The following is a 22,015-nucleotide window of genomic DNA, read 5'->3' on the forward strand; positions in this document are numbered from 1 at the left end:
AAGAACTTTCTAAAAAACACTAAGAAACTTTCCAAAAAGAGACTTTCTAAAAAACACAAGGAAACTTTCTAAAAGGAAACTTTCTAAAAAAACATTAAGAAACTTTCTAAAAGACATAGGAAATAATAATGCTATTGCCTAATTAATAGGAACACTGAATTTAGCTAAGTGATAAGATAGGAACACTGAATCTAGCCAAGAGATACGATATGAACACTGAATCTAGCTAAGAGATAAGATAAGATAGGAACGCTGAATCTAACGCCCATTACTGCTGCTGTCTGCGGCTGTATTCCTTTCCAACAAAAACATCCACAATAGTTCCTTGGAGTTTTTTGTAAGGGGCGATTCAAGTCCTGCCTAATTTGGAGGCTTCTAGAGAGAGCGACTGCCTCTTCTCTCTCTTCTCCCGTCCCACAGAAAAGGAATCTTTTGTTGGAAGAAAGTTTAGGACACCAGAAAGGTGGTGTTGGTTCCAAAAAGTGTTTTGTTTGATCTTGTTGCAAGTTTCAGTTATTTTCTTTACATTTTTTGAGAAGCATGGAGGGCCACGAAGTTGAAAATAAGCTCGGGAGTGAAATGAGACCAGTGGGAGGAGGTTCTAGAGACCCTTTCGGGGTTGGGACCATTACTACAGTTAGGTTGGATGGTGCAAATTACCTAGAATGGTCACAATCTGCAAAGATGGCCATTGATGCTCGTGGGAAATTAGGGTGTATCACTGGTGAAGAGGTGAAACCCGAAACTAGCAACTCCCGGTGGGTACAGGAGAATTATATGGTGATGACTTGGTTGTATAATTCCATGTTGCCCCATGTAAGTAAAAATTTTTTATGGGCAAATACAACTAAGGAAATATGGGATGGGGTTGCAGAAACCTATTCACAGAGGCAGAATATTGCTAGGGCTTATCAGTTGAGAAATCAGATTATTTCTACAAGGTAGGGAGATAGACCTGTTGTAGCCTATTTTTCAGCCCTTAAAACCCTGTGGCAGGAGATTGACTATTTAGAGACATTTGCTTGGGAAACCACTAAGGATGCAACTACTTATCAGAAACATCTAGAGAAGTATAGGGTGTTTGAATTTCTTGCTGGCCTTAATGCTGAGTATGATATTGCACGATGGCGCCTTCTTTCCAGGGACAATGCTACTCTCTCTCAGGCATATGCCTTTGTGTCAGGGGAGGAGTGCAGGAGAGATGTGATGATGAAAAATCTTATTCCTGATCAGTCTGCCATGGTAAGTGCTGTGAAACCTAAACAAAGTGGAGATCGGGGTGGCAGTGAAATCAAGAAGGAAGATAAAAGAGATTTGATCTGTGACTATTATAAGAAGCCTAAACACACAAGAGATACTTGCTGGAAGCTTCACCCATATCTTGTGCCGATTAGATTGAAAAATAAGAAGGGAAATGCATACATGGCAGTTACTGGTGACATTCCGACCCCTCCTACTATAGCCTCTCTGGAGTCTGTTGTAGCTGCTGCAGTAAGGGCCGAACTTGAGAGGTATGGGCTACTTCTGAACCAGCGGGATACAGCCAGTTCCAGTTCAGCCGCAAGCGGACAACAAGGTACAGGTGGCACTGGTGGAGTCCACTCTACTTCCTTTGCTCACACAGGTAGTTCACACGTCATTGCAAATTATGTTTCTACTTTAGGTAAGGAGGGACCTCATTGGATTATAGATTCTGGTGCCTCAATGCACATGACCCAAAGCTCTACTATTTTTTGAACTTACTAGCTCTGTTCTGGCAGAGATAGGGTCTCCACAGTTGATGGATCCCATGTTCCAATTGCTGGGAAGGGATCTGTCAAGATTAGTAATTCTATTTCTCTACCCTCTGTCCTTCATGTTCCCAGATTGAGCACTAATTTGTTATCTGTTAGTAGTTTGATTAAGAATCTGAACTGCTCAGTAATTTTTTCTCCTAGTCATTGTATTTTGCAGGATCTGGATTCAAAGAGGACAATTGGGAGTGGTCGTGAAGTGAATGGAATCTACCTCCTGGATGTACTTTCTCCTCATCAGAGTCATCATGTCAGTAGGGATGGTGAGTCAGGGTCTGTGGGTCAAATTATGCTTTGGCATAATTGTTTGGGCCATTTACCTTTTTCTTCTCTTTGAGTTTTTTGTTTCTAAAACTTTTTGAGTCTGTTAGTTTGTCAAGTCTAGAGTGTGAAGGTTGTCAACTTGGAAAGCATTGTAGACATTCATTTAAACCTAGTAATAAAAGATGTTATTCTTCTTTTGATGTTATTCATTCGGATGTGTGGGGCCCTTACCATGTTCCTTCTATGGGAGGCTATCGATATTTTCTCTTATTTGTGGATGATTTCTCACGATACTCTTGGATTTACCTGATGAGATCCCGCGATGAAGTACCATCCTTGGTGATGCCATTTCATCATATGGTACTAACACAGTTTGGAACAAGAATAAAGGTGTTCAGATCCAACAATGCCAGGGAATATTTTGAAAGACACCTTGCCTCATATCTGTTAGAATATGGTATTGTCCATCAGAGCAGTTATCCCTACAATCCACAACAAAATGGTGTTGCAGAAAGGAAGAATAGAAACATTGTTGAGATTGCAAGAAGCATGATGATCACATATATAGTTCTAGTTCGGTTTTGGGGTGATGCAGTTCTCACAACAGTATATCTGATTAACAGGGTGCCCTCTCGTATACTTGGATTCAACACCCCGTTCAGTCTCCTTTTTCCTCAGGGGGGGATGTTTCATATTCCTCTCAGGGTGTTTGGGTGTGTCTGCTTTGCACATATCCTTGGTCCTCACTGCTCGAAGCTTGATCCCAAGGCAAAGAAGTGTGTCTTCCTTGGATATGCAGAGAATCAGAAAGGGTATTGCTGTTATGATCCAGTCTCTGGGAGTCGGTATGTTACCATGGATGTCACCTTTTTTGAATCCACGTACTTATTCTCAAAGAATCCTTCTTAGTGGGAGTGTTTTGGGGAAGTGAGTCAGCAGTCTATTCCTCTCCCAGTTCTAGTCCCTGTGTCTACTCTTGTGCTTGACTACCACCCTATGTCACCTACCTTGCCACCTCCTTTGCATTCTGCTTCTTAGCATTACTTACGACAGAGACTTCACAAGGAGGTTGATTCCACTATAGCAGAACTCACATTACTTCCTGTCGATTCCTTGGAGACTCCAGATTCGGCTGACATGGATTCAGGTATTCCTCTTGGTCTTGCTACTGTTTCAGTTCCCATTGATTCTATTAACACTGTTACAGATAATCTTGATCTCCCTATTGCTCTCAGAAAAGGGAAGAGAAAGTGTACTGCTCATTGTATTTCACAGTACTTATCCTACAGTGGACTTTCTCCTTCCTACCGTGCTTTTCTTTCCTCTTTTGATTCAGTGTCTATACCCAAGGGTGTTAGTGGGGCTCTCTCCAAACCTGAGTGGAAGACAACTATGTAGGAAGAGATGGCAGCTTTGATTAAGAATCAGACATGGGACATTGTGGATCTACCAGAAGGCAAGGAGACAGTTGGATGCAGATGGGTTTACATAGTAAAATATAAGGTAGATGGAAGCATAGAAAGGTATAAGACAAGATTTGTTGCCAAAGGGTACACACAGACCTATGGCATTGATTACTTAGAGACCTTTGCACCAGTTGCAAAGATGACTTCTGTTCGGATACTTTTTTCTCTTGCTGCCTCATATTCTTGGCCTTTGTTTCAACTTGATGTGAATAATGCTTTCCTAAATGGGGATCTGCAAGAAGAAGTGTATATGGATCTTCCTGCTGGCTTTTACAATGATACTGAAAAGGGAAAAGTATGCAGGCTTAAGAAGTCACTTTATGGCTTGAAACAATCTTCCAGAGCATGGTTTGACAGATTCAGAAAGGCCTTGATTTCTTTTGGCTACACTCAGACTCAATCCGATCACACATTGTTTGTGAAGTGAAGGGGATCTTTGGTGTCAGTCCTAATTGTTTATGTGGATGATATTGTTGTCACCGGGAATGATCTGAGTGAGATTGATGGTCTGAAAAGGAACCTACAAAAAGAATTTGAAATTAAGGATCTTAGAGAACTAAGATACTTCTTAGGCATTGAAGTTGCAAGATCAAAACATGGAATTTTTATCTCTCAAAGGAAGTATGCCTTGGATCTTCTTCAAGAGACAGGGAAGCTTGGAATAAAGGCAATCAACACCCTTATTGATCAAAACCATAAAATCAATGCATTAGAAGGTGAACCAGTAAAGGACATTGGGAGATATCAGAGACTTGTGGGTCGGTTGCTATACTTGTGTATGACAAGACCAGACATTTACTATGCAGTAAGTGTAGTAAGTCAATACATGCATGCTCCACGAGTCCAGCATTGGGAGGCAGTTGACAAGATTCTTGCTTATCTGAAGGGACACCCGAGCAGAGGCATATTGTTTACTGATCATGGACAGTTGAAACTGGAGGCTTATACAGATGCAGATCGAGCAGGATGCCTTGATGACAAGAGATGAACTTCAAGAGCGTGCACCCTTGTTGGGGGCCACCTTGTCTCATGGAAGAGTGAGAAACAGACAGTGGTGGCAAGATCAAGTGCTGAAGCCGAATACAGGGCCATGGCACATGGAGTTTCAAAATTTCTTTGGATCCGTTCCCTGTTAGAAGAAATTGGTGTACATGTAGAAGAACCAATGATGCTATACTGTGATAATCAGGCAGCAATTAACATTGCCCATAACCCAGTCCAGCATGACCGAACTAAGCACATTGAAGTGGATAGACATTTTATCAAAGAAAGGGTAACTTATAGAGAAGTTTGTCTTCCATACATTGCTTCTGATCTGCAGCTCGCTGATGCTCTCACAAAAGGTGTTGCAAAGAATAAGCTGGAGCATGATTTACGCAAGTTGGGAATGTGTGACATTTACTCCCAACTTGAGGGGGAGTGTTGAGTTGGTCCGAGTTGTTTTTTATTTAGTTAGGAAGTTGTTGGGCTTTAAGCCCATTAGTTTATGTTTTTTTAAGTTGTGACTGTTCAGCTATATTAGTAGCCGCCCTCCTAAGGGCATCCTTGTAATATCTCATCCTTTAAGTTAAGTATAAATATAATGAGAGGTATGTGGCTAGGGTTAATTTTACAATCCTGGTTGACTTCCTACTCTTTTCTTCTTTTTTCTCTACTGCTGAAATTTTCATCTTCCCCCTCTTTCCTTTCACAAGAAACTCAACTAAATTTGCAATTAGTGATTTCTACTCGCATTTATATTTAACAATTCTAACTAAAAATTAAAAAAATAATATTTAAAAATAGTATTTTATAAACTAATAGAAATTAATGTATCAAATCCACATTTATATAAAAATGATGGTTTTTAATATGAAGAAATTTATACAAATAGAATATTAATAATAGAATAATTATTTTAATACTTAAAATTTATAAATTTGCACATTATATAAATCTTAAAATTTTTATATACTTTTATTAGTTATTACAAATATTTTAATTTACATTAATAAGTAACAACAACATATTTATTATTTACAAAAAAAATAAAAGTATTATATACGAAATATTGAAGAATATAATATTAAATTGAACCTATCAAATCCACTAATCTACATTTATTTCAAAAAATGATTTTTATTTTATAAAATTTATATAAGTAAAATATTAATAATGGAATAATTATTTTAGTTATTAAAAATTGTGAATTTGTATATGATATGTATCTTAGAAATGTTAACAAATTTGATATACTTTAAGTTGAGATTAATTTTTAAATTATTAATTAATATTTTAATTTGTACTTGAAAATTTAATATTTAGTTGACTTTTCTTAATGTTAAAAAATTAAAATAGTAAAATAAAAAATAATTGATATAATAGATGCATATGTTTTGTGTCTTGGACTCTTTATTGATGCACTATAAATAAATTTATGCATCCCGGTTTATTAATCGTAATATATTTCTTCATATGTATCCTTAATATTGATTGTAGAGAACACTGATGTGGGCCCCACTGTGTTCGTATGACAGCATGTGTAACCTTTGTTAGTTATGTCGGTGTTAGTTGGTAGTTGTCTTAGACAACTTGTTATTTCAGTTTATTATTTGTTTCAGACTATTATTTGTTTTATTTACCATGCAAGCATTAAGGGCAGTTCTGTCCTTTCCTACATTTAGTGAACATAACCTATAAATATTAAGAGAGTGGCGGCGACCGATTCATTCGATTTGTCCCTCCTTTCAAAACCCTTGTGTACTGCTTTTGCTTCTTCTCCTTTCTTCTTTCTCTTTCTTCTATTTTTTCTCAATCCGAAATTTGTTGGAATTCAAGACTGATTGTAGTCTTGATCGACTACTTGGTATCAGAGCCTATCTAGGGTTTTTCATGTGAGTCTAGTTCAGCCGGCCACATGAGAACTATCTAGGGCTGGAAGCTTACAAAGGGCTGTTCGTTGGTTGATTCTTGGAGGTTACTAGAAAAGTTTAGCAGCTGTTCAAAGACTTGTCAAGGCTTGTAGAGTGTTTTGGTAATTAGGAAGAATCAGAGGAGGTTAGGGTTCAGGCCACGATTGAAGGTAGCGATCAGAGTTCTCTGGGTAAGTCTTTATTTTTCGCTTGAGATTGCTGTCAGTCAAGATAGGTTGGACCTATCTAGGAGGAGCGGCCGAACTCTCCTATTTTCTCTCAGAGGTGATCGGTTTTTTAGGGTTTGTCATTAACCCTATGGCTAGACTTGACTGTGAATTCTTTTGGAAAGTGCGGCTGAGCACTGTTTATGTTCTCACAAAGGTCTTCCTAACCCTACGATTAAAACCCTAATTCTGCTTCAGCATTGCAGAATGCTTTCTAAGTGAGTTTCAGACCTGGTTTTAGCTTCCGAGCCTGTTTTGAGAGTGAGAACTGTTATCAGACTGCATGTATTCTGATTGCCGATTGGTTTCAGATCAGATCTGAACTGATTTTATACATTTTTCTGATTGTGATTGATTGTTTCAGTGCTGTTTTTCTAGTGTGGTAACCCTAATAGTTCTTAACTACTGATTCTTGACCAAGAATGGAGTTCAAAAATCAGGGAGAAGGTGTGTTTGGGAACAACAGTTCTGGTAGTTATGTCTGAGACTGCGTTTCAGATTACAACTGTGAGATTTGACGGATCCAATTACTTGGAATGGGCCCAATCAGCCTTGATGGCTATTGGGAGAAGGGGAAAACTTAGCTATCTATTGGGAGATGTGAAAGAACCTTCCAAGGAGGACCCAATGTATACCAAGTGGGTTCAGGAGAACTACTTGGTTATGACATGGTTGTGCAACTCTATGCAGCCACATATTAGCCGAAATTACTTGTGGGCAAAGACAACCAAGGAGATATGGGATGTCATGAAAGAAACCTACTCCCAACCCCTTAATGTTGCTAAGACCTATGAACTGAAGTGTGAGGTGAATAACCTTAAACAAGGAGAGAAACCAGTCTCTGTTTATTTTTCTACCTTGAAATCCCCGTGGCATGAAATTGACCATCTGGAGACTCTTGAGTGGGAAAGTCCAAAAGATGCACAGACCCATAGAAAGCAAGTCGAGACTAATAGGGTGTTTGAATTTCTGGCTGGCTTGAATTCAAATTATGACATTGTGAGACAACAGATACTGACAAGAGATAGTGTGACCCTCTCTCAAGCATACTCCCTGGTGCATAGTGAAGAGACCAGGAAGAAGGTTATGATGCAACATTAGCCCTTTCCCCCAGCCCTGGTAGTAGTTAAACCTAAGTCTGGGGGTGATACAGAAAGAGACATGAAGAAGGAAGATAAACGGGATCTGGTATGTGAACATTGCAAGAAATCCAAGCATACGAAAGATACATGTTGGAAGCTCCACCCTCATTTAGTCCCAACAAAACTGAGGAATAAAATGGGTAATGCTCATATGGTTGTGAATAATGATTCTGCATCCTCGTCAGGCATAAAAGGCACACCCTAATACAATTGGAAAAGGAGGTTGAGAATTCGACTCAGTCATCTCAGTCACCATCAGCCTCTGCCACATCTGCATTTGCTCATTCAGGTATTCGGGCCTCAGCCTACCATGCTTCAGCTCCATGTAATACTGAACACTGTTGGGTAATAGACTCAGGTGCATCTGACCATATGACTAGCTTGCCATCATTGTTCACTACTTATCTCTTGTCTTCTGGTAGAGATAAAGTATCCATTGCTGATGGCTCTCTTGTTCCCATTTCTAGCAAGGGTGACATCAAGTTATCTGATACTATCTCTTTATCCTCAGTCTTGCATGTTCTTAAACTTGATACTAATTTGCTTTCAGTCAGTAGTATTACCAAACATCGGAACTGTTCAGTAACCTTTTTCCCAGACCGATGTGTTTTTCAGGACTTGGAGATGAGGAAGGTGATTGCGATTGGCCATGAGACGAATGTGATCTACCTGTTTAGAGAGAGTTCTCATTGGAAAGAGCCAGTGGATAAGAAGTCTTTTGTTTCTCGGTGTGTGAGTCTAGTTGGCATAATCGGTTAGGTTATTTATCTTTTCGGTCTTTGAAGAGTTGTTGTGGATGCTTTTACAGCCGCTAACAGCAGTAGTGATTGACAGCAACAGTAATGGGCGATTAATTCAGAGTTTAATGGACAGTAGTAGTAATGGGCGATTAACTCAGTGTTCTCATCTTATCTAATTCAGTGTACTCATCTTATCTAGCTAGATACAGTTCTATCTTGACTGATGTGTTTTTCAGGACTTGGAGACGAGGAAGGTGATTGCGATTGGCCATGAGACGAATGTGATCTACCTGTTTAGAGAGAGTTCTCATTGGAAAGAGCCAGTGGATAAGAAGTCTTTTGTTTTTCGGTGTGTGAGTCCAGTTGGCATAATCGATTAGGTTATTTATCTTTTCGGTCTTTGAAGAGTTGTTGTGGATGCTTTTACAGCCGTTAACAGCAGTAATGATTGACAGCAACAGTAATGGGCGATTAATTCAGAGTTTAATGGACAGTAGTAGTAATGGGCGATTAACTCAGTGTTCTCATCTTATCTAATTCAGTGTACTCATCTTATCTAGCTAGATACAGTTCTATCTTATCTAGTAGGGAGTCTTATCTATTCAGTGTTCTTATCTAAATTCAGTAGTATAGATCAGTAGGGAGTCCTCCTAAAAGTGGGATTCTTATCTTCTTGTAATCTCCTATTTAAAGGAGCTAATGATATTCAATAGAGGCATCGAAATTCTCAATCAAGACAGAGTAGAGGAGAGATGGTGATCTCTTGAACAAATCACCATTAAGGCGCCAAGATAGGTTCCTCAAGAAAAGGGAGGAACAAGGAAAAACAGGAGGTTTTCCCCGTGGACCGACTCGAGACGAGATTCTATTCGCGGGCCTGTAACAAGAGTCTGTTTCTTACTTTATTTGAGTCTGTTGAGATGTCAAATTTGAGATGTGAAAGTTGTGAGCTTGCCAAACATTGTAGAACATCTTATTCCTTGAGTAATAAAAGAAGTAATAATACTTTTGATATTGTGCATACCGATGTTTGGGGGCCATATCACATCCCTTCTATGGGTGGGTACAAATATTTTCTATTGTTTGTTGATGACCATACTCGTTTTTTTTGGGTCTACCTTATGCGTTCTCGAGATGAGGTTCCCGCTCTGACCCAAAACTTTCATCAGATGATTTTAACCCAGTTTGGGGTCAAAATCAAAGTCCTCAGTTCTGATAATGCAAAAGAATACTTTACTTTGCTAAGCCACTGGCTTCGTATCTACTTGATCATGGGGTTATTCACTAGAGCACTTGTCCTCATACACCACAGCAGAATGGGGTTTCCGAGAGGAAGAATAGGCACATTTTGGAGGTGGCTAGAAGCATTATGTTTACCTCCAATGTGCCTATCTGTTTCTGGGGCGATGCTATCCTCACGGCAATGTATCTCATTAATCGGGTTCCCTCACGGGTTCTTGATATGAAGCCTCCGTTTACCCTTCTATACCTAGACGAGGAGTTGTTTATTGTTCCTCTTAAAACCTTTGGTTGCACCTGTTTTGTTTAGTTTCTTGGACCTCATCATTCCAAATTTGACCCTAAGGCCTCCAAATGCATTTGTCTCGGTTATGCACAAACTCAAAAGGGTTATTGCTGCTATGATCCTGTTTCAAGGAGGAGATTTGTCTCGATGGATGTTACTTTCTTTGAGGAGGCACCCTATTATCCTAGGGTTTCTCCTTAAGGGGAGAGTAGTGAGAATGAGAATTTGGGTCCTTTTCCTTAGGGGGAGCGCAATGAGAGTGGGGTTAACTCATCTGAGGTTGTTCCTTTACCCATCCCATTGAGTGATGAAGGCTGTAATGGTGAGGGTTGTCAGAGGGATCAGGAGTTGAAAGTCTATCACAGGCGATGCAGGCAGGTTGATCTCGGTCATCAGCAGTCCAGGCCAGCTCAAATTCCTTATGCGGATCCAGATCCAAGTACTACAGTCCCAGGGCCCACTGAGATACCTTCCATTGTTGCTACTTCCCCTCCTTTTTCAGATGACCTTGACCTCCCTATTGCGGTCCGTAAAGGGAAACGACGCTGCACCACATCCACAGCTCGCTGCATTTCCCAGTTTCTATCCTATGATCACATGTCTCCTTCTTACAGGTCTTATCTCACTTCCATTGTTGATATCCTTATCCCTAGAACAGTGCAGGAAGCCTTATCAGTTCTAGAGTGGAAAGATGCAATGAAAGTTGAAATGGATGCCCTTTTGAAAAATAATACTTGGGAGCTAGTTGACCTACCCAAAGGAAAGAAACCAGTTGGATGTAGATGGATATTTATTGTGAAACATAATGCTGATGGCTCCATTGAAAGGTACAAAGCCCGGTTGGTTGCAAAAGGGTTCACTCAGACTTATGGTATAGACTACTTGGAGACCTTTGCCTCAGTAGCCAAGATGACCACTATTCGAGTTTTATTAGCTCTTGCAACAAGTTATTCTTGGCCCTTGTTCCAGATGGATGTTAAAAATGCTTTTCTGAATGGAGGCTTACAGGAAGAGGTCTACATGCAGTTGCCCCCTGGATTCTATGATACAGAGACAGGTAAGAAGGTTTGCCGACTGAATAAGGCAAACCGACTGAAGAAGATTGTATGGATTAAAGCAGTCCTCTAGAGCTTGGTTTGATAGATTCAGACTAGCCCTTGGAAAATTCGGTTATGTACAGGCTCAGTCAGATCATACATTGTTCATTAAAAGGGTGGACTCTTCTTTGACCTTGCTTGCTGTATATGTGGTTGATATTGTAGTGACAGGGAATAATAGTAGTGAGATTGAGTCCCTCAAACAGCTCCTTCATCAAGAGTTTGAGGTGAAAGATCTTGGTGCACTGCGATATTTTTTGGGTATTGAGGTTGCTAGATCTAAGCAGGGGATCTTTATCTCTCAGAGTAAATATGTTCTAGATCTGTTGGCGGAAACTGGAAAGTTAGGTGTCAAGCCTGCCAATACACCCATTGAACAGAATCACAAGATCAGTGCAGAGGGTGGGGAGCCTCTTGAAGACAAAGTTATGTTCCAACGGTTGGTTGGAAAGCTCCTATATCTCTGCCTCACACGGCCAGATATTAGTTATGCAGTCAGTGTTGTCAGCCAGTACATGCATTCCTCTAGAACTACTCATCTTCTTGCAACAGAGAGAATATTAACATACTTGAAGAGATGCCCAGGTAGAGGTATACTGTTCAAGAACAATAATCACATGAAGGTTGAGGTCTATACAGATGCTGATTGGGCTGGGAGTGTTGATGACAGGAGGTCTACCTCTGGATATTGTGCCCTTGTAGGAGGTAACCTTGTCTCTTGGAGGAGTAAGAAACAAAGTGTTGTTTCCCGCTCTAGTGCCGAAGCTGAATACAGGTCAATGGCTAATGGAGTGGCTGAAATCACTACTTGAAGAGTTGGGTATTGATTATGAGAAGCCCTTGATGGTGTATTGTGATAATCAGGCGGCTATTAATATAGCTCACAATCTGGTGCAGCATGACAGAACTAAGCATATCGAAGTTGATCGACATTTTGTCAGAGAAAGGGTCTCATAACAGGAAGTGTCTCCCGTATATCACCTCCAACATGTAGTTCGCAGATCTCACCAAGGCTGTACCAAGGAAGAAGTTAGAGGCAGACTTATTCAAGTTGGGAATGACAAATATCTATTCCCAACTTGTGGGGGAGTGTAGAGAACACTAATGTGGGGCCCACGGCTGTGGTCCCCACTGTGTTCGTATGACAGCATGTGTAACCTTTGTTAGTTATGTCAGTGTTAGTTGATAGTTGTCTTAGACAACTTGTTTTTTCAGTTTATTATTTGTTTCAATCTATTATTTGTTTTATTTTCCATGTAAGCATTAAGGGCAGTTCTGTCATTTCCTACATTTAGTGAACATAACCTACAAATATTAAGAGAGTGGCGGCGGCAGATTCATTCTATCTGTCCCTCCTTTCAAAAACCTTGTGTACTTCTGCTTCTTCTCCTTTCTTCTTTCTCTTTCTTCTATTTTTTCTCAATCCGAAATCTGTTGGAGTTCAAGACTGACTGTAGTCTTGATCGACTACTTTGGTAAAAAAAATATGTATCCTTAATATTTTACATTTTTATGTATTTATATACTATTTTGTGATTATTTTGATCTTAAATTTAGTGTTATTAATGTATTTATGAAATTCGTATGTATTTCCCTAGCGTATCCATGCGTTTCCAAAGCGTATCCATATCCGTATCTGTATTCGTATCCATATTCATATCCGAGTTGTCCGATATGATACCCGATACCGATACTTTATCCTTGCTTTCAACCATTCCATTTTGTTGAGGTGTGCCTAGACAGCTTCGTTGAACTTGTATTCCATGACTTCTTAGATAAGTAGTGTATTCTCCTCTTGAATTTGAGCGGAGTATACGTATATGAGACTGAAATTGAACTTGTATCATAGCATAAAAAAGCCGAAATGTAGAATATACTTTTGATTTTTCTTAGAATGTAAATCCACATGTACTTAGTGCAATCATCAATGAACAAGAAAAAGTACTTGTATCTAAGCCAAGAAATAACAGGTGTGGTCCAAACATCACTATGTATAATTTCAAGTGGTGAGGTGGCATGTTCATATGTGTGAGGAAAGGGTAGAATGTGGCTTTTACTCAAAAACAAGAAACACATGAGGTTTCAAATATATGTAAAGATGGAATTTTATTTTTAATAGAATCAGAGTTAAAACAAAAATTTTAATTTTTCAAAATATGGATGTCCCAAACGTTTATGCCATAATTTTCAAGGTGCCAAGGTGAGGCTAGGCAATAGGGGGGCGCCTTGTCGCCTAGGCGATGGATTTTTTTATGTTGAAAACATAGATCCTAGAATAGTTCCCTAGTACCATAACCGTATTTCCTTAATAATTATTCATATTTTTCATAAGAAAAGTATAAAGTTCATATTAAAGTATAGAAAATCAACATTTTCATGAGAAGAAAAACAAGAAGGAAAATAAAATTCAAAAAATATAGTTGATAAACCCTTATTTTTGTTATAGAAGAAGAAGAAGAAGAAGAAGAAGAAGAAGAAGAAGAAGGGTATATGGAAGAATAAAATGTGCTGACTAGATAAAATTTTAAGTTCTTTCTTATTTACTGATTGAGGTTTTGAAGTCTTTGAGGGTCCACTACAACATTTAGTAATGTTTGTGTTGATTAAACCCTAATAAATAAGAAAACAATAAAAAGAAATTAGTATATAAACACACAAAATGATTATTTTAGTTTAATAATGTCTATTTTATAATTATAAGAGAAAATTTAAGTAGCTGACTAAGGATATTGAAATTCAGTACAAATGGGTAAAGAGAAGTGCAAACTCACTTGCAGATGGTCTAACTAGGCAAGGGGTGAACAAAAGCTCTATATTTTGGGCTGTATTGTAATTGTATTTTGGTGTTCAATGGTTGTACTCGGGAGCTGAGATTGTTTAGCCCCCTTGCTTTGTAATTTTCAGAATCTTAATTCAATACAATTTACAATTATTGATAAAAAAGGTATTTTATAGTAGGAAGTAAAAAAATTGCTTGGCGATTAGGCGAGTCGAACCTTAAAGGGCACCTTGTTGCCTAGGTGTCGCCTTGACAACTATGGTTTATGCCATAAATCCCAGGCATTATTTCTTTGCCCAACAAAAGATTCAAAAGTTGTTGAACTAAAATATGCTGATGATACTGATGCTTAAGAATTCTCAAACTCTGATGCAAATAAACCGCCCAACCTATGCCCCTTCCCTTTCACCTTTCTAGTGTATTGGTCTTGGATCAGAGAAAATATAAGTGTATATCCTTTATCAACAAGTTGGCCAACAGAAATTCAATTAGTAGTAAGGTTAGGAACAAAAAGGGTTTTGGTAAGAGGAAAGAGGGCAGTGGATGACAGCTGAAGGGATAGGTCATTACTACCAATGGTATTCAGTTTTTCACCATTGGTAGTAATGTATGTCTATGGTGGGTTTTAGAAGTGCTATTTGGGGGTTCAGGGTAAGCCCTTGTCATATGATTAGTTGCTCTGGAGTCAATGATTCAAATGTGAGATTGAGAAGAACAATAACTAGAAAACTCAGCAGACAGGCTGATAGCAGAAAAGGCAGAGGAAATGATAGAGGATACCGGTTGCTGAATTTTCTCTTCATCGTTGGATGTAGAAGGCCCACTCATAGTAGAAGAATCACCCTTGGTAGGAGAGATATCAATGGTTTGTCCCTCAAGTCACTTGATATGCACACGGCTGGTTCTTCTTTTGAACACCCTTAGATGGCCTAATTGAACAGTCTGGAATGATGTGTCCATGCTGCTTACAATAAGTGTAAACATTATTCTTCTTGCAATGAGAAGCAATGTGATCAAATCCCTTGCACTCGTAACATTGTGTTTTGGAGAAGTTCTTGGCACCAGATTTCTTGCTTCCTTTTTTTTTGATGAATGAAAGTAGTTTTATTAAATCAAATATCAAAAATACAATCAGTCTAGGAGGAGGCACGAGATGTTACCCCCCCCCCCCCCTTGGACTGAACCATATACACCAAAACTGCCTAGGCCTGAGATACAAATACAAAGTAGCCCAAAATAGATCTCCCCTTGACACCCCTTGCTTGGCCAAAGAATCAGCCATTGCATTTGTTGATCTTCTGACCCACTGAAACCTGATAGTCATATTCCTTGTCAACCATTTAACTTTCTTTAACAGATATCTGTAGTCCCAACAGGCTGTTTTTGGGCTAATTAGCCAGCCTACTACTACTACCTTGGAATCCCCTTATACTAGCAGATTGGTCACTCCAATTTGACTAGCCATCTGTATACCTTGTACCGTTGCTAGTAGCTCTGCCCTTACTAAATCACCTTCACCCACTGGTCCTGAAAATAGAGACAACATATTGCTGCCTTTGTCTCTCAGAATCCCACCTATTCCCGATGGCCTTAGGTTACCTTGGCAGCTACCATCAAAATTCAATTTTACCACACCATCCGGTGGGGGAATCCATTCAGCTTGTGATTTGATCTTGGTGGAGACTTTAGTAGCCACTGCAGCCCAATTTCTCCTTAAGTCATCAAAGGAGTAATTTGCCAACAAGTGTGAAGATTTTAACCATGAGATAGTCCTTGTCAATATGCATTCCTTGATTTCAGCAAGACTTCTTTCCTGTTCATGAAATATTCTAGCATTTCTCTCCTCCCATATACTCCACAACGTAGCGGCTCTAATACATTTCCACATTAGCTTCCCTCTTTTTGTCAATCTCCCAAAGGCAGTCGGAGTGAACAACAACTTTACTTCAGAGGGCAAATTGCACCTGCACCCAAATAAAGAAACAACCCAATTCCAAATATTGGTAGCGAAGGAGCGTGATATCAGCAAATGGTTACAGTCTCACCCCTCACTTTACACAGAGAGCACTAATTAGGGGACAAGCACATAAAAGGTTTCTTTTTTGTAAGTTTTCCACAGTATTGATCTTACCATAATAGGCTTCCCAACAGAACACAACTATTTTGGGGGGAATTGGTCTTGACCATACCTCTTTAATGGGGAAGACCTGAGAGGAGGGGTTGGAGCAAAGGGCTTTAAAGAAAGAAGCACAAGTGAATGAGCCAATCGGGGTTAGGGACCAAACTCTTTTATTCGGGTTAGGGAGGTCCAAACACACCGAATCTAGAATCAACAACAACTCTGAAACGAAAGAGATTTTTCATCCCTCTTCGAAACCCAAAATCCCAATTTAAGGCCAAAGGGCAAATTGGGGGGGAAAGGAACCAAGAAATGGGTTTCTTTTTAAAGAGGGAGATGGAATAGAGAGAAGGGAAATGATCTTTTAGGGGTTGAGAGCTCACCCAAGTATCTTCTCAAAAAAGAATGGAGTTTCCAAAGCAAGCATCATACCTTACAAAACCGAGGAACTTAGGAAGAATGCCAGAGATAGCCTTCCAAGGTGTTGTGAGCAAAGCCCTTCAGGATACTCCCACATCCCAACCTGATTCGGAGTAGCCATGCATACTTTTCACTACTTCATGCCACAACCTCTCCCTCTCCAGGGGCCACCTCCAAAGCCACTTACCTAAAACAGCCTCATTCTTGCTCACCACATTCCCTAATCCTAGACCTCCTTCTTCCTTACTTTGACACACTACCTCCCACCTAATCAAGTGATCTTTTTTCTCTTCCCCAAGTTCCCATAAGAAATCTCTCATTAGTTTTTCCAACCTCTTTGCCTCCCTTTTAGGAATTCTAAAGACTGACAGGAAGTATAAAAGCAAGTTGAATAAAGTTGCTTTAATCAAAGTAACTCTACCCCCCTTGGAAATATAGTTTCTCTTCCAAGCTGCCAATCTTTTTTCAAATCTTTCCACCATTGGGTTCCAGAACCTACTTTCCTTTGGATTTGCACCTAAAGGAAGTCCTAGGTAGGATAGAGGCCACTAAGAGTAGGTGCATTCTAGCAAGGCTGCTATAGACTCCAACTCCTCTCTGTTCAAGTGAACTCCTACAACACAACTCTTCTCAAAATTTACCTTTAAATTTGAGGCCCTCTCAAAGTGAATTATTAAATCCTTCAGATTCCTTAGCTCCATCAAATCACAACCTTCACAAAAGATTATTATGTCATCTGCAAACTGGAGATGGGTTACTGAAACTTTGTCTCTACCTATTCTTCACAAAAGATTATTATTACTCTGTCTCTACTTCTGAGAGTAACCTAATCTCAGATCTGCCCCTTTAAGTGATTGATCAAATCAACCCATATCGAAATGGGCTTTAGGCCCAATATGTATTAAGTGCTCAATAGTCTTCCAACCTGCTGCCCAATTGGGCTTCTTTGTATGGCGTGGGACCCAAGCATTGATCTATACATCAACCACATGGGTTCGGCCCAGCCTCTGTTACAAGGCTTAGCCGAATTCACTTGAAATCCCAGTGAACCCCTTGAGCCCATCACATGGACCCTATGGGTCCAACACTTACACTAAGTGGTCCTTGGGCCAAGCTATCTTATAAAAACCCAGGGATTGTGGACAGATGCAAGATTAGCCCATCAGGTATTATCCTAAATGACCTTACACTTAACCTCTCAGCCCATAATGATCAAGCATTGCTCGACAAGAGAGGACCTCTCCCTTGGCTGCAAGGAACAGTGCTGCACTCTCTACTCACATGGATCCCGCGAATTAAAACCATTTGCAAACATTTTGAAACCGTATATAAGTATATATTATCATATATATAAATTTTGCAAAACAAAATTCCAACGATTGAAATCAACTGCCGGCAGTTTGGTTTCCATCAGAGAGAGTGCATCCCCGATCATTACCTTTGTTCGACAAAGGGGCTGATCCCATCACTATGATCACCCACTCAGATGAATTCTCAGACTGTCCCAACATACCCAGGTTTTGACCCCCGCTAAGGATCTCACTGATTGGCATATCAAAGACAGCCCAATCCGACACCTAGTGCAGTACCATAATCGGGTATAGGGGTTAGGTGTAATTTTTCAGTTTTGCCCATCAATCTCCAAGGTCCAGGGCAATACTGGAAATCTGGTCCGGTTCAAGGGTTCAAGTAATCCTACACTGCGTGTGCCTTGGGTCTCACCCTGGCGGCTGAGACAAGCCACCCCAACATTTGGCAACACACTCTCCCCAGACTTATCCAACGACTGTGAACATTTAAAACTAACACGAGTCTCAATAAGTGTCCAGTTTTAGGGTCTTACACAAAAACATACCACAACATGAATTAAACATGTACTTTATTTATTTACACTAAATATCAAAAGTACATCAAAACTGATTGAAGCTAAGGGCATACAAAACTGTCTAACAACATGACCCGCTCTGATACCATGTCAATCTTCCAGTTCATGAGAACACCAAAGGTTTCAGGGGTGTCTAATCTGATAATCAACTGCCACCCCCAATATATATATTACAAAAGAGCCCTTAGAGGGCTGAAAGATAAAAGGAAGAAAATAAGGCTACAGTACCACAAGGATCATAGTACTATAGTACATCAAGTGTATCCATAGAGCCACCACATAGACCTCATAGATGATCATCAAAAGATGCAAAAATTAGTGAAGGAAAAAAAGAGACAGCTATTTTAGAAGAATAGAAGCCCTAAACATATTCTCCTAGTCCCAGCCTTAGACTCATTTTTAAATGGCTGAGCTTAGAATAGATCTAGATAAGATTTTCACTTTGAAATCCAAGGCTCTAGCTTTCTAAATTCTAATTAGAATAATCATGGGAACAATCTGAACTATCATGCATCCATCTGATAATATGACCTGAGAACTTTCCATGGCTTCACCTTAAATTGCTCAGCATATAGACAGGGTGCTGACATGGAATTTACACTAAAATTTGAAGCTTCCGAAGTGAATAAGTCAGTCATTTTGAAATTTTCATATAACATAGAACAAGAGACTAATATATTCACCTTTTCTTATTAGACCATAGAAAACCAAGATACTCTCAGCCATTGATGATGTCTAAAGACAAATCCAATTCCTAAGTGAACATAGATCAACTGACTAGGAGTTTATTTTCAGAAATCAGAAAGCAAGGACAGAAATGGAATGTAACCTTATTTGTTTATTTTATATGGCTGTACATTGTCTGGTGTGATTTTTGGTAAACAGAGAACAGAGGAATGATTTCTCTGTGTTGAATCAGATTTATCCTGCATGCTTGCTGGCTTTTCTACCATCTAATACTGCTTTTATGGTCGGTGATCTCATTCAATTTGCAACCCTTTAAATCTAGTTCAGAAAACTGTGAGAATTGTCTGGGTTATAGCAGTCTCCTTCAAACCTAAAAATTAAAAACTATATTATAATCTCTTCTTGTTACCATTAAATCCTCTAGATCACAAGTCTAAGTAATCCATAATATAACTCAGAAGTTTTGAACTCTATTTTATTATCTCCAGTCTTTTTAAATCCAGTACTGAAAATGGTCAACATGAATTTGCAATGTGTGCTGATAAAAGAAATGCATTTGCAATGTGGAATATGGAACTCTATTGCTTTTCAAAATGGTGTGTCATGATTATTACTTCTTCTGTGTTACTTTTACTCCTTTTTTTCTTTTTATTTTTTCCTTCTCTTATCTGCTCTTCTGTCTTTAGCTCTCTTTCAGAGTTCGCTGTCCTTGGATTTGAGTTGGGTTATTCAATGGAAAATCCAAATTCCTTGGTAATCTGGGAAGCTCAGTTTGGTGATTTTGCAAATGGGGCTCAGGTGATGTTCGACCAGTTCTTAAGTAGTGGGGAATCAAAGTGGCTACGGCAAACTGGGCTTGTTGTGCTACTTCCTCATGGATATGATGGTCAAGGCCCTGAACATTCAAGTGCACGATTAGAGCGATATCTTCAGGTACTGTCTAAACCAGTTTTTAAAAAGCATATGAAGTTTTTGCATTGGGCTTTCTTTGATGCAAGTCTCAAGGAAAATGTCTCGAGGTTCAACCTTGAGGCTCCTGCTTAGAAGTATAAGATACATTTCTCACATCTTGAGATGTCTTTATGCACATGTAAATCAGTGTTGCACAGACTTTCCTAGTGGATGAATTGTTTGTGTTGGAAATATGCCAGATTGCAGTCCCGATGCCTATGTCCATGCACTATTGGTAATATGTGTGTATATATGATGTTGTGATAATATCCGTTCTTGGAAATACTTAAAGAGGCATTATTTTACATTTAAAGCTTTACAATTGTTATTAAATGATTTGAAAGATTCTTGTAGTTCTTGTCTATGTGATCAGCTATTCATTAATGTGCTCTTCCCATATAAATCCTCTTGTGCATGTTTCTGAACTCCTCATCTAGTTTCTTATTTTTCATAAAAAAATGGCAACTTATGAGGGTGGCATTCAAGCGCACTGAATCGACCTCCGAACCTCGGGGGGAGAATCACCTTAATTAGGTCTGTCTTAGCCAACTTGCCTGTGTATTTTTTGTTGGTGTTTAAGATTCCGGCAAGGGTGACTAGTAAGCTAGAAAAACTAATGAGGGGCTTTCTTTGGGAACCAGGGGAGGAGAAAAAGGACCATAGGGTGGGCTGGGAGGTGGTGTGTAGAAGTAAGAAGGAAGGAGGTCTAGGTGTAGGGAATATAAGGACGAGGAGTTTAGCCTTATTAGGGAAATGGCTGTGGAGATTCTATCTGGAAAAAGAAAAGTTGTGGGCTAAGATAGTGAATAGTATTCATGAACTTGCAGAAAATGGATGGGACTCTGGTATTCTGGCAAGGACCACAAGGGTGTCTCCTAGGAAAACAATCCAAGCTATTATGCCTCTCTTTCTTCCTTGTACCAGTTTCTACTTTAAAGGATCAGTTATGATTTGCACTCTGGCCACCTTATTAAATTTTGGGGACAAGTTTGGGTTGGGGATTCTCCTTTAAAGGATCAGTTCCCAACTTTATTTTCCATCTCTACTTTCAAGGATGAACCAGTTTCTACTTTCCTTGTACTTTCTGAGACCTCTTCGTGGTTCGGTTGGAATTTGGGACTAAGAAGAGAAATTAGAGACACAGAATTGGATAGTACCTTATCACTCCTTTCCATCCTTGAAGGAGTGTTCCTGGAACCAACAAAGGTAGACAGCAGAATCTAGACCCTCTCTCCTTCTGGTACCTTCTCTTGTGCTTCCTTTTTTCAAGCCTTGATACAACCAGCTGTTCCCTTTGGTCTATCCTTTCCTGTTAAGGAGGTGTGGTCTCAACCTATTCCTTTGAAGGTGGGAAGTTTCTGTTGGGAAGCCTTACTGGAAAGAATTAACACAGGAGATCTTCTTCAAAGAAAAAGGCCCAATAGATGTCTGTCTCCTCATTGGTGTGTCCTCTGTAAAGCCGCTGGTGAGTCTGGGTTTCACTTACTAATTTCTTGTCAATTTGCAAATTATATTTGGGAATGGTTTACTTCTTTATTTGGGTGTAGATGGAACTCACCAAGGGATGTGCAAAGCTTGTTTACTTCCTCTCCTTCTAGCTGGCCAACTAAAAGAGCAAAGATTATGTGAAGATGTGTTAGGGCCACAGTGTGTTTGTCTATTTGGGAAGAAAGAAACTTGAGAATCTTCTTAGAAAAGGAAAGAAGTACAGAATCAGTGATAGAAGTGATTCATGCAAGGGTAGTTCATTGGCTGAAAACATTGGACTTATTTATGGACTTCTCAGTTGATGATTTGTCTAGAAATTGGAAGGGAATTGCAGATTCAGCCCTAGCCAAGAGGGTCTCAAATTCTGTTTGGACTCTGGCTTTACCAAACTGACCTTTGATGGCAGCAGCATGGGCAATCCTGGGCCCTCCGGAATAGGGGGAGCCTCGAGGGACGAAAGAGGGATTGTGATGGCTATGTTTTCCACTGAATAGTTTCTGAGCTTTTCTGGAGAGTTTTTTTGCTTTCCAGACTTCAGATT

The 22,015-nt window shown here is 39.5% G+C and overlaps 1 protein-coding gene across 2 annotated transcripts in view; it reads left to right on the forward strand.

Moving 5' to 3' along the window:
• The window catches only part of LOC104611994 (uncharacterized), a 37,780-nt gene that overhangs the window by 11,316 nt on the left and 4,449 nt on the right, over positions 1 to 22,015 (forward strand). For both annotated transcript variants that reach the window (XM_010279298.3, XM_088898663.1), the window contains one exon: positions 19,722 to 19,968. In XM_010279298.3, the coding sequence (XP_010277600.1) occupies positions 19,722 to 19,968 (247 nt within the window). The remainder of the gene's footprint in view (positions 1 to 19,721; positions 19,969 to 22,015) is intronic.

The sequence above is a fragment of the Nelumbo nucifera genome, chromosome 2 (assembly GCF_055504915.1).
Source record: "Nelumbo nucifera cultivar China Antique chromosome 2, China Antique-T2T, whole genome shotgun sequence".
NCBI classification, from domain to species: domain Eukaryota; kingdom Viridiplantae; phylum Streptophyta; class Magnoliopsida; order Proteales; family Nelumbonaceae; genus Nelumbo; species Nelumbo nucifera.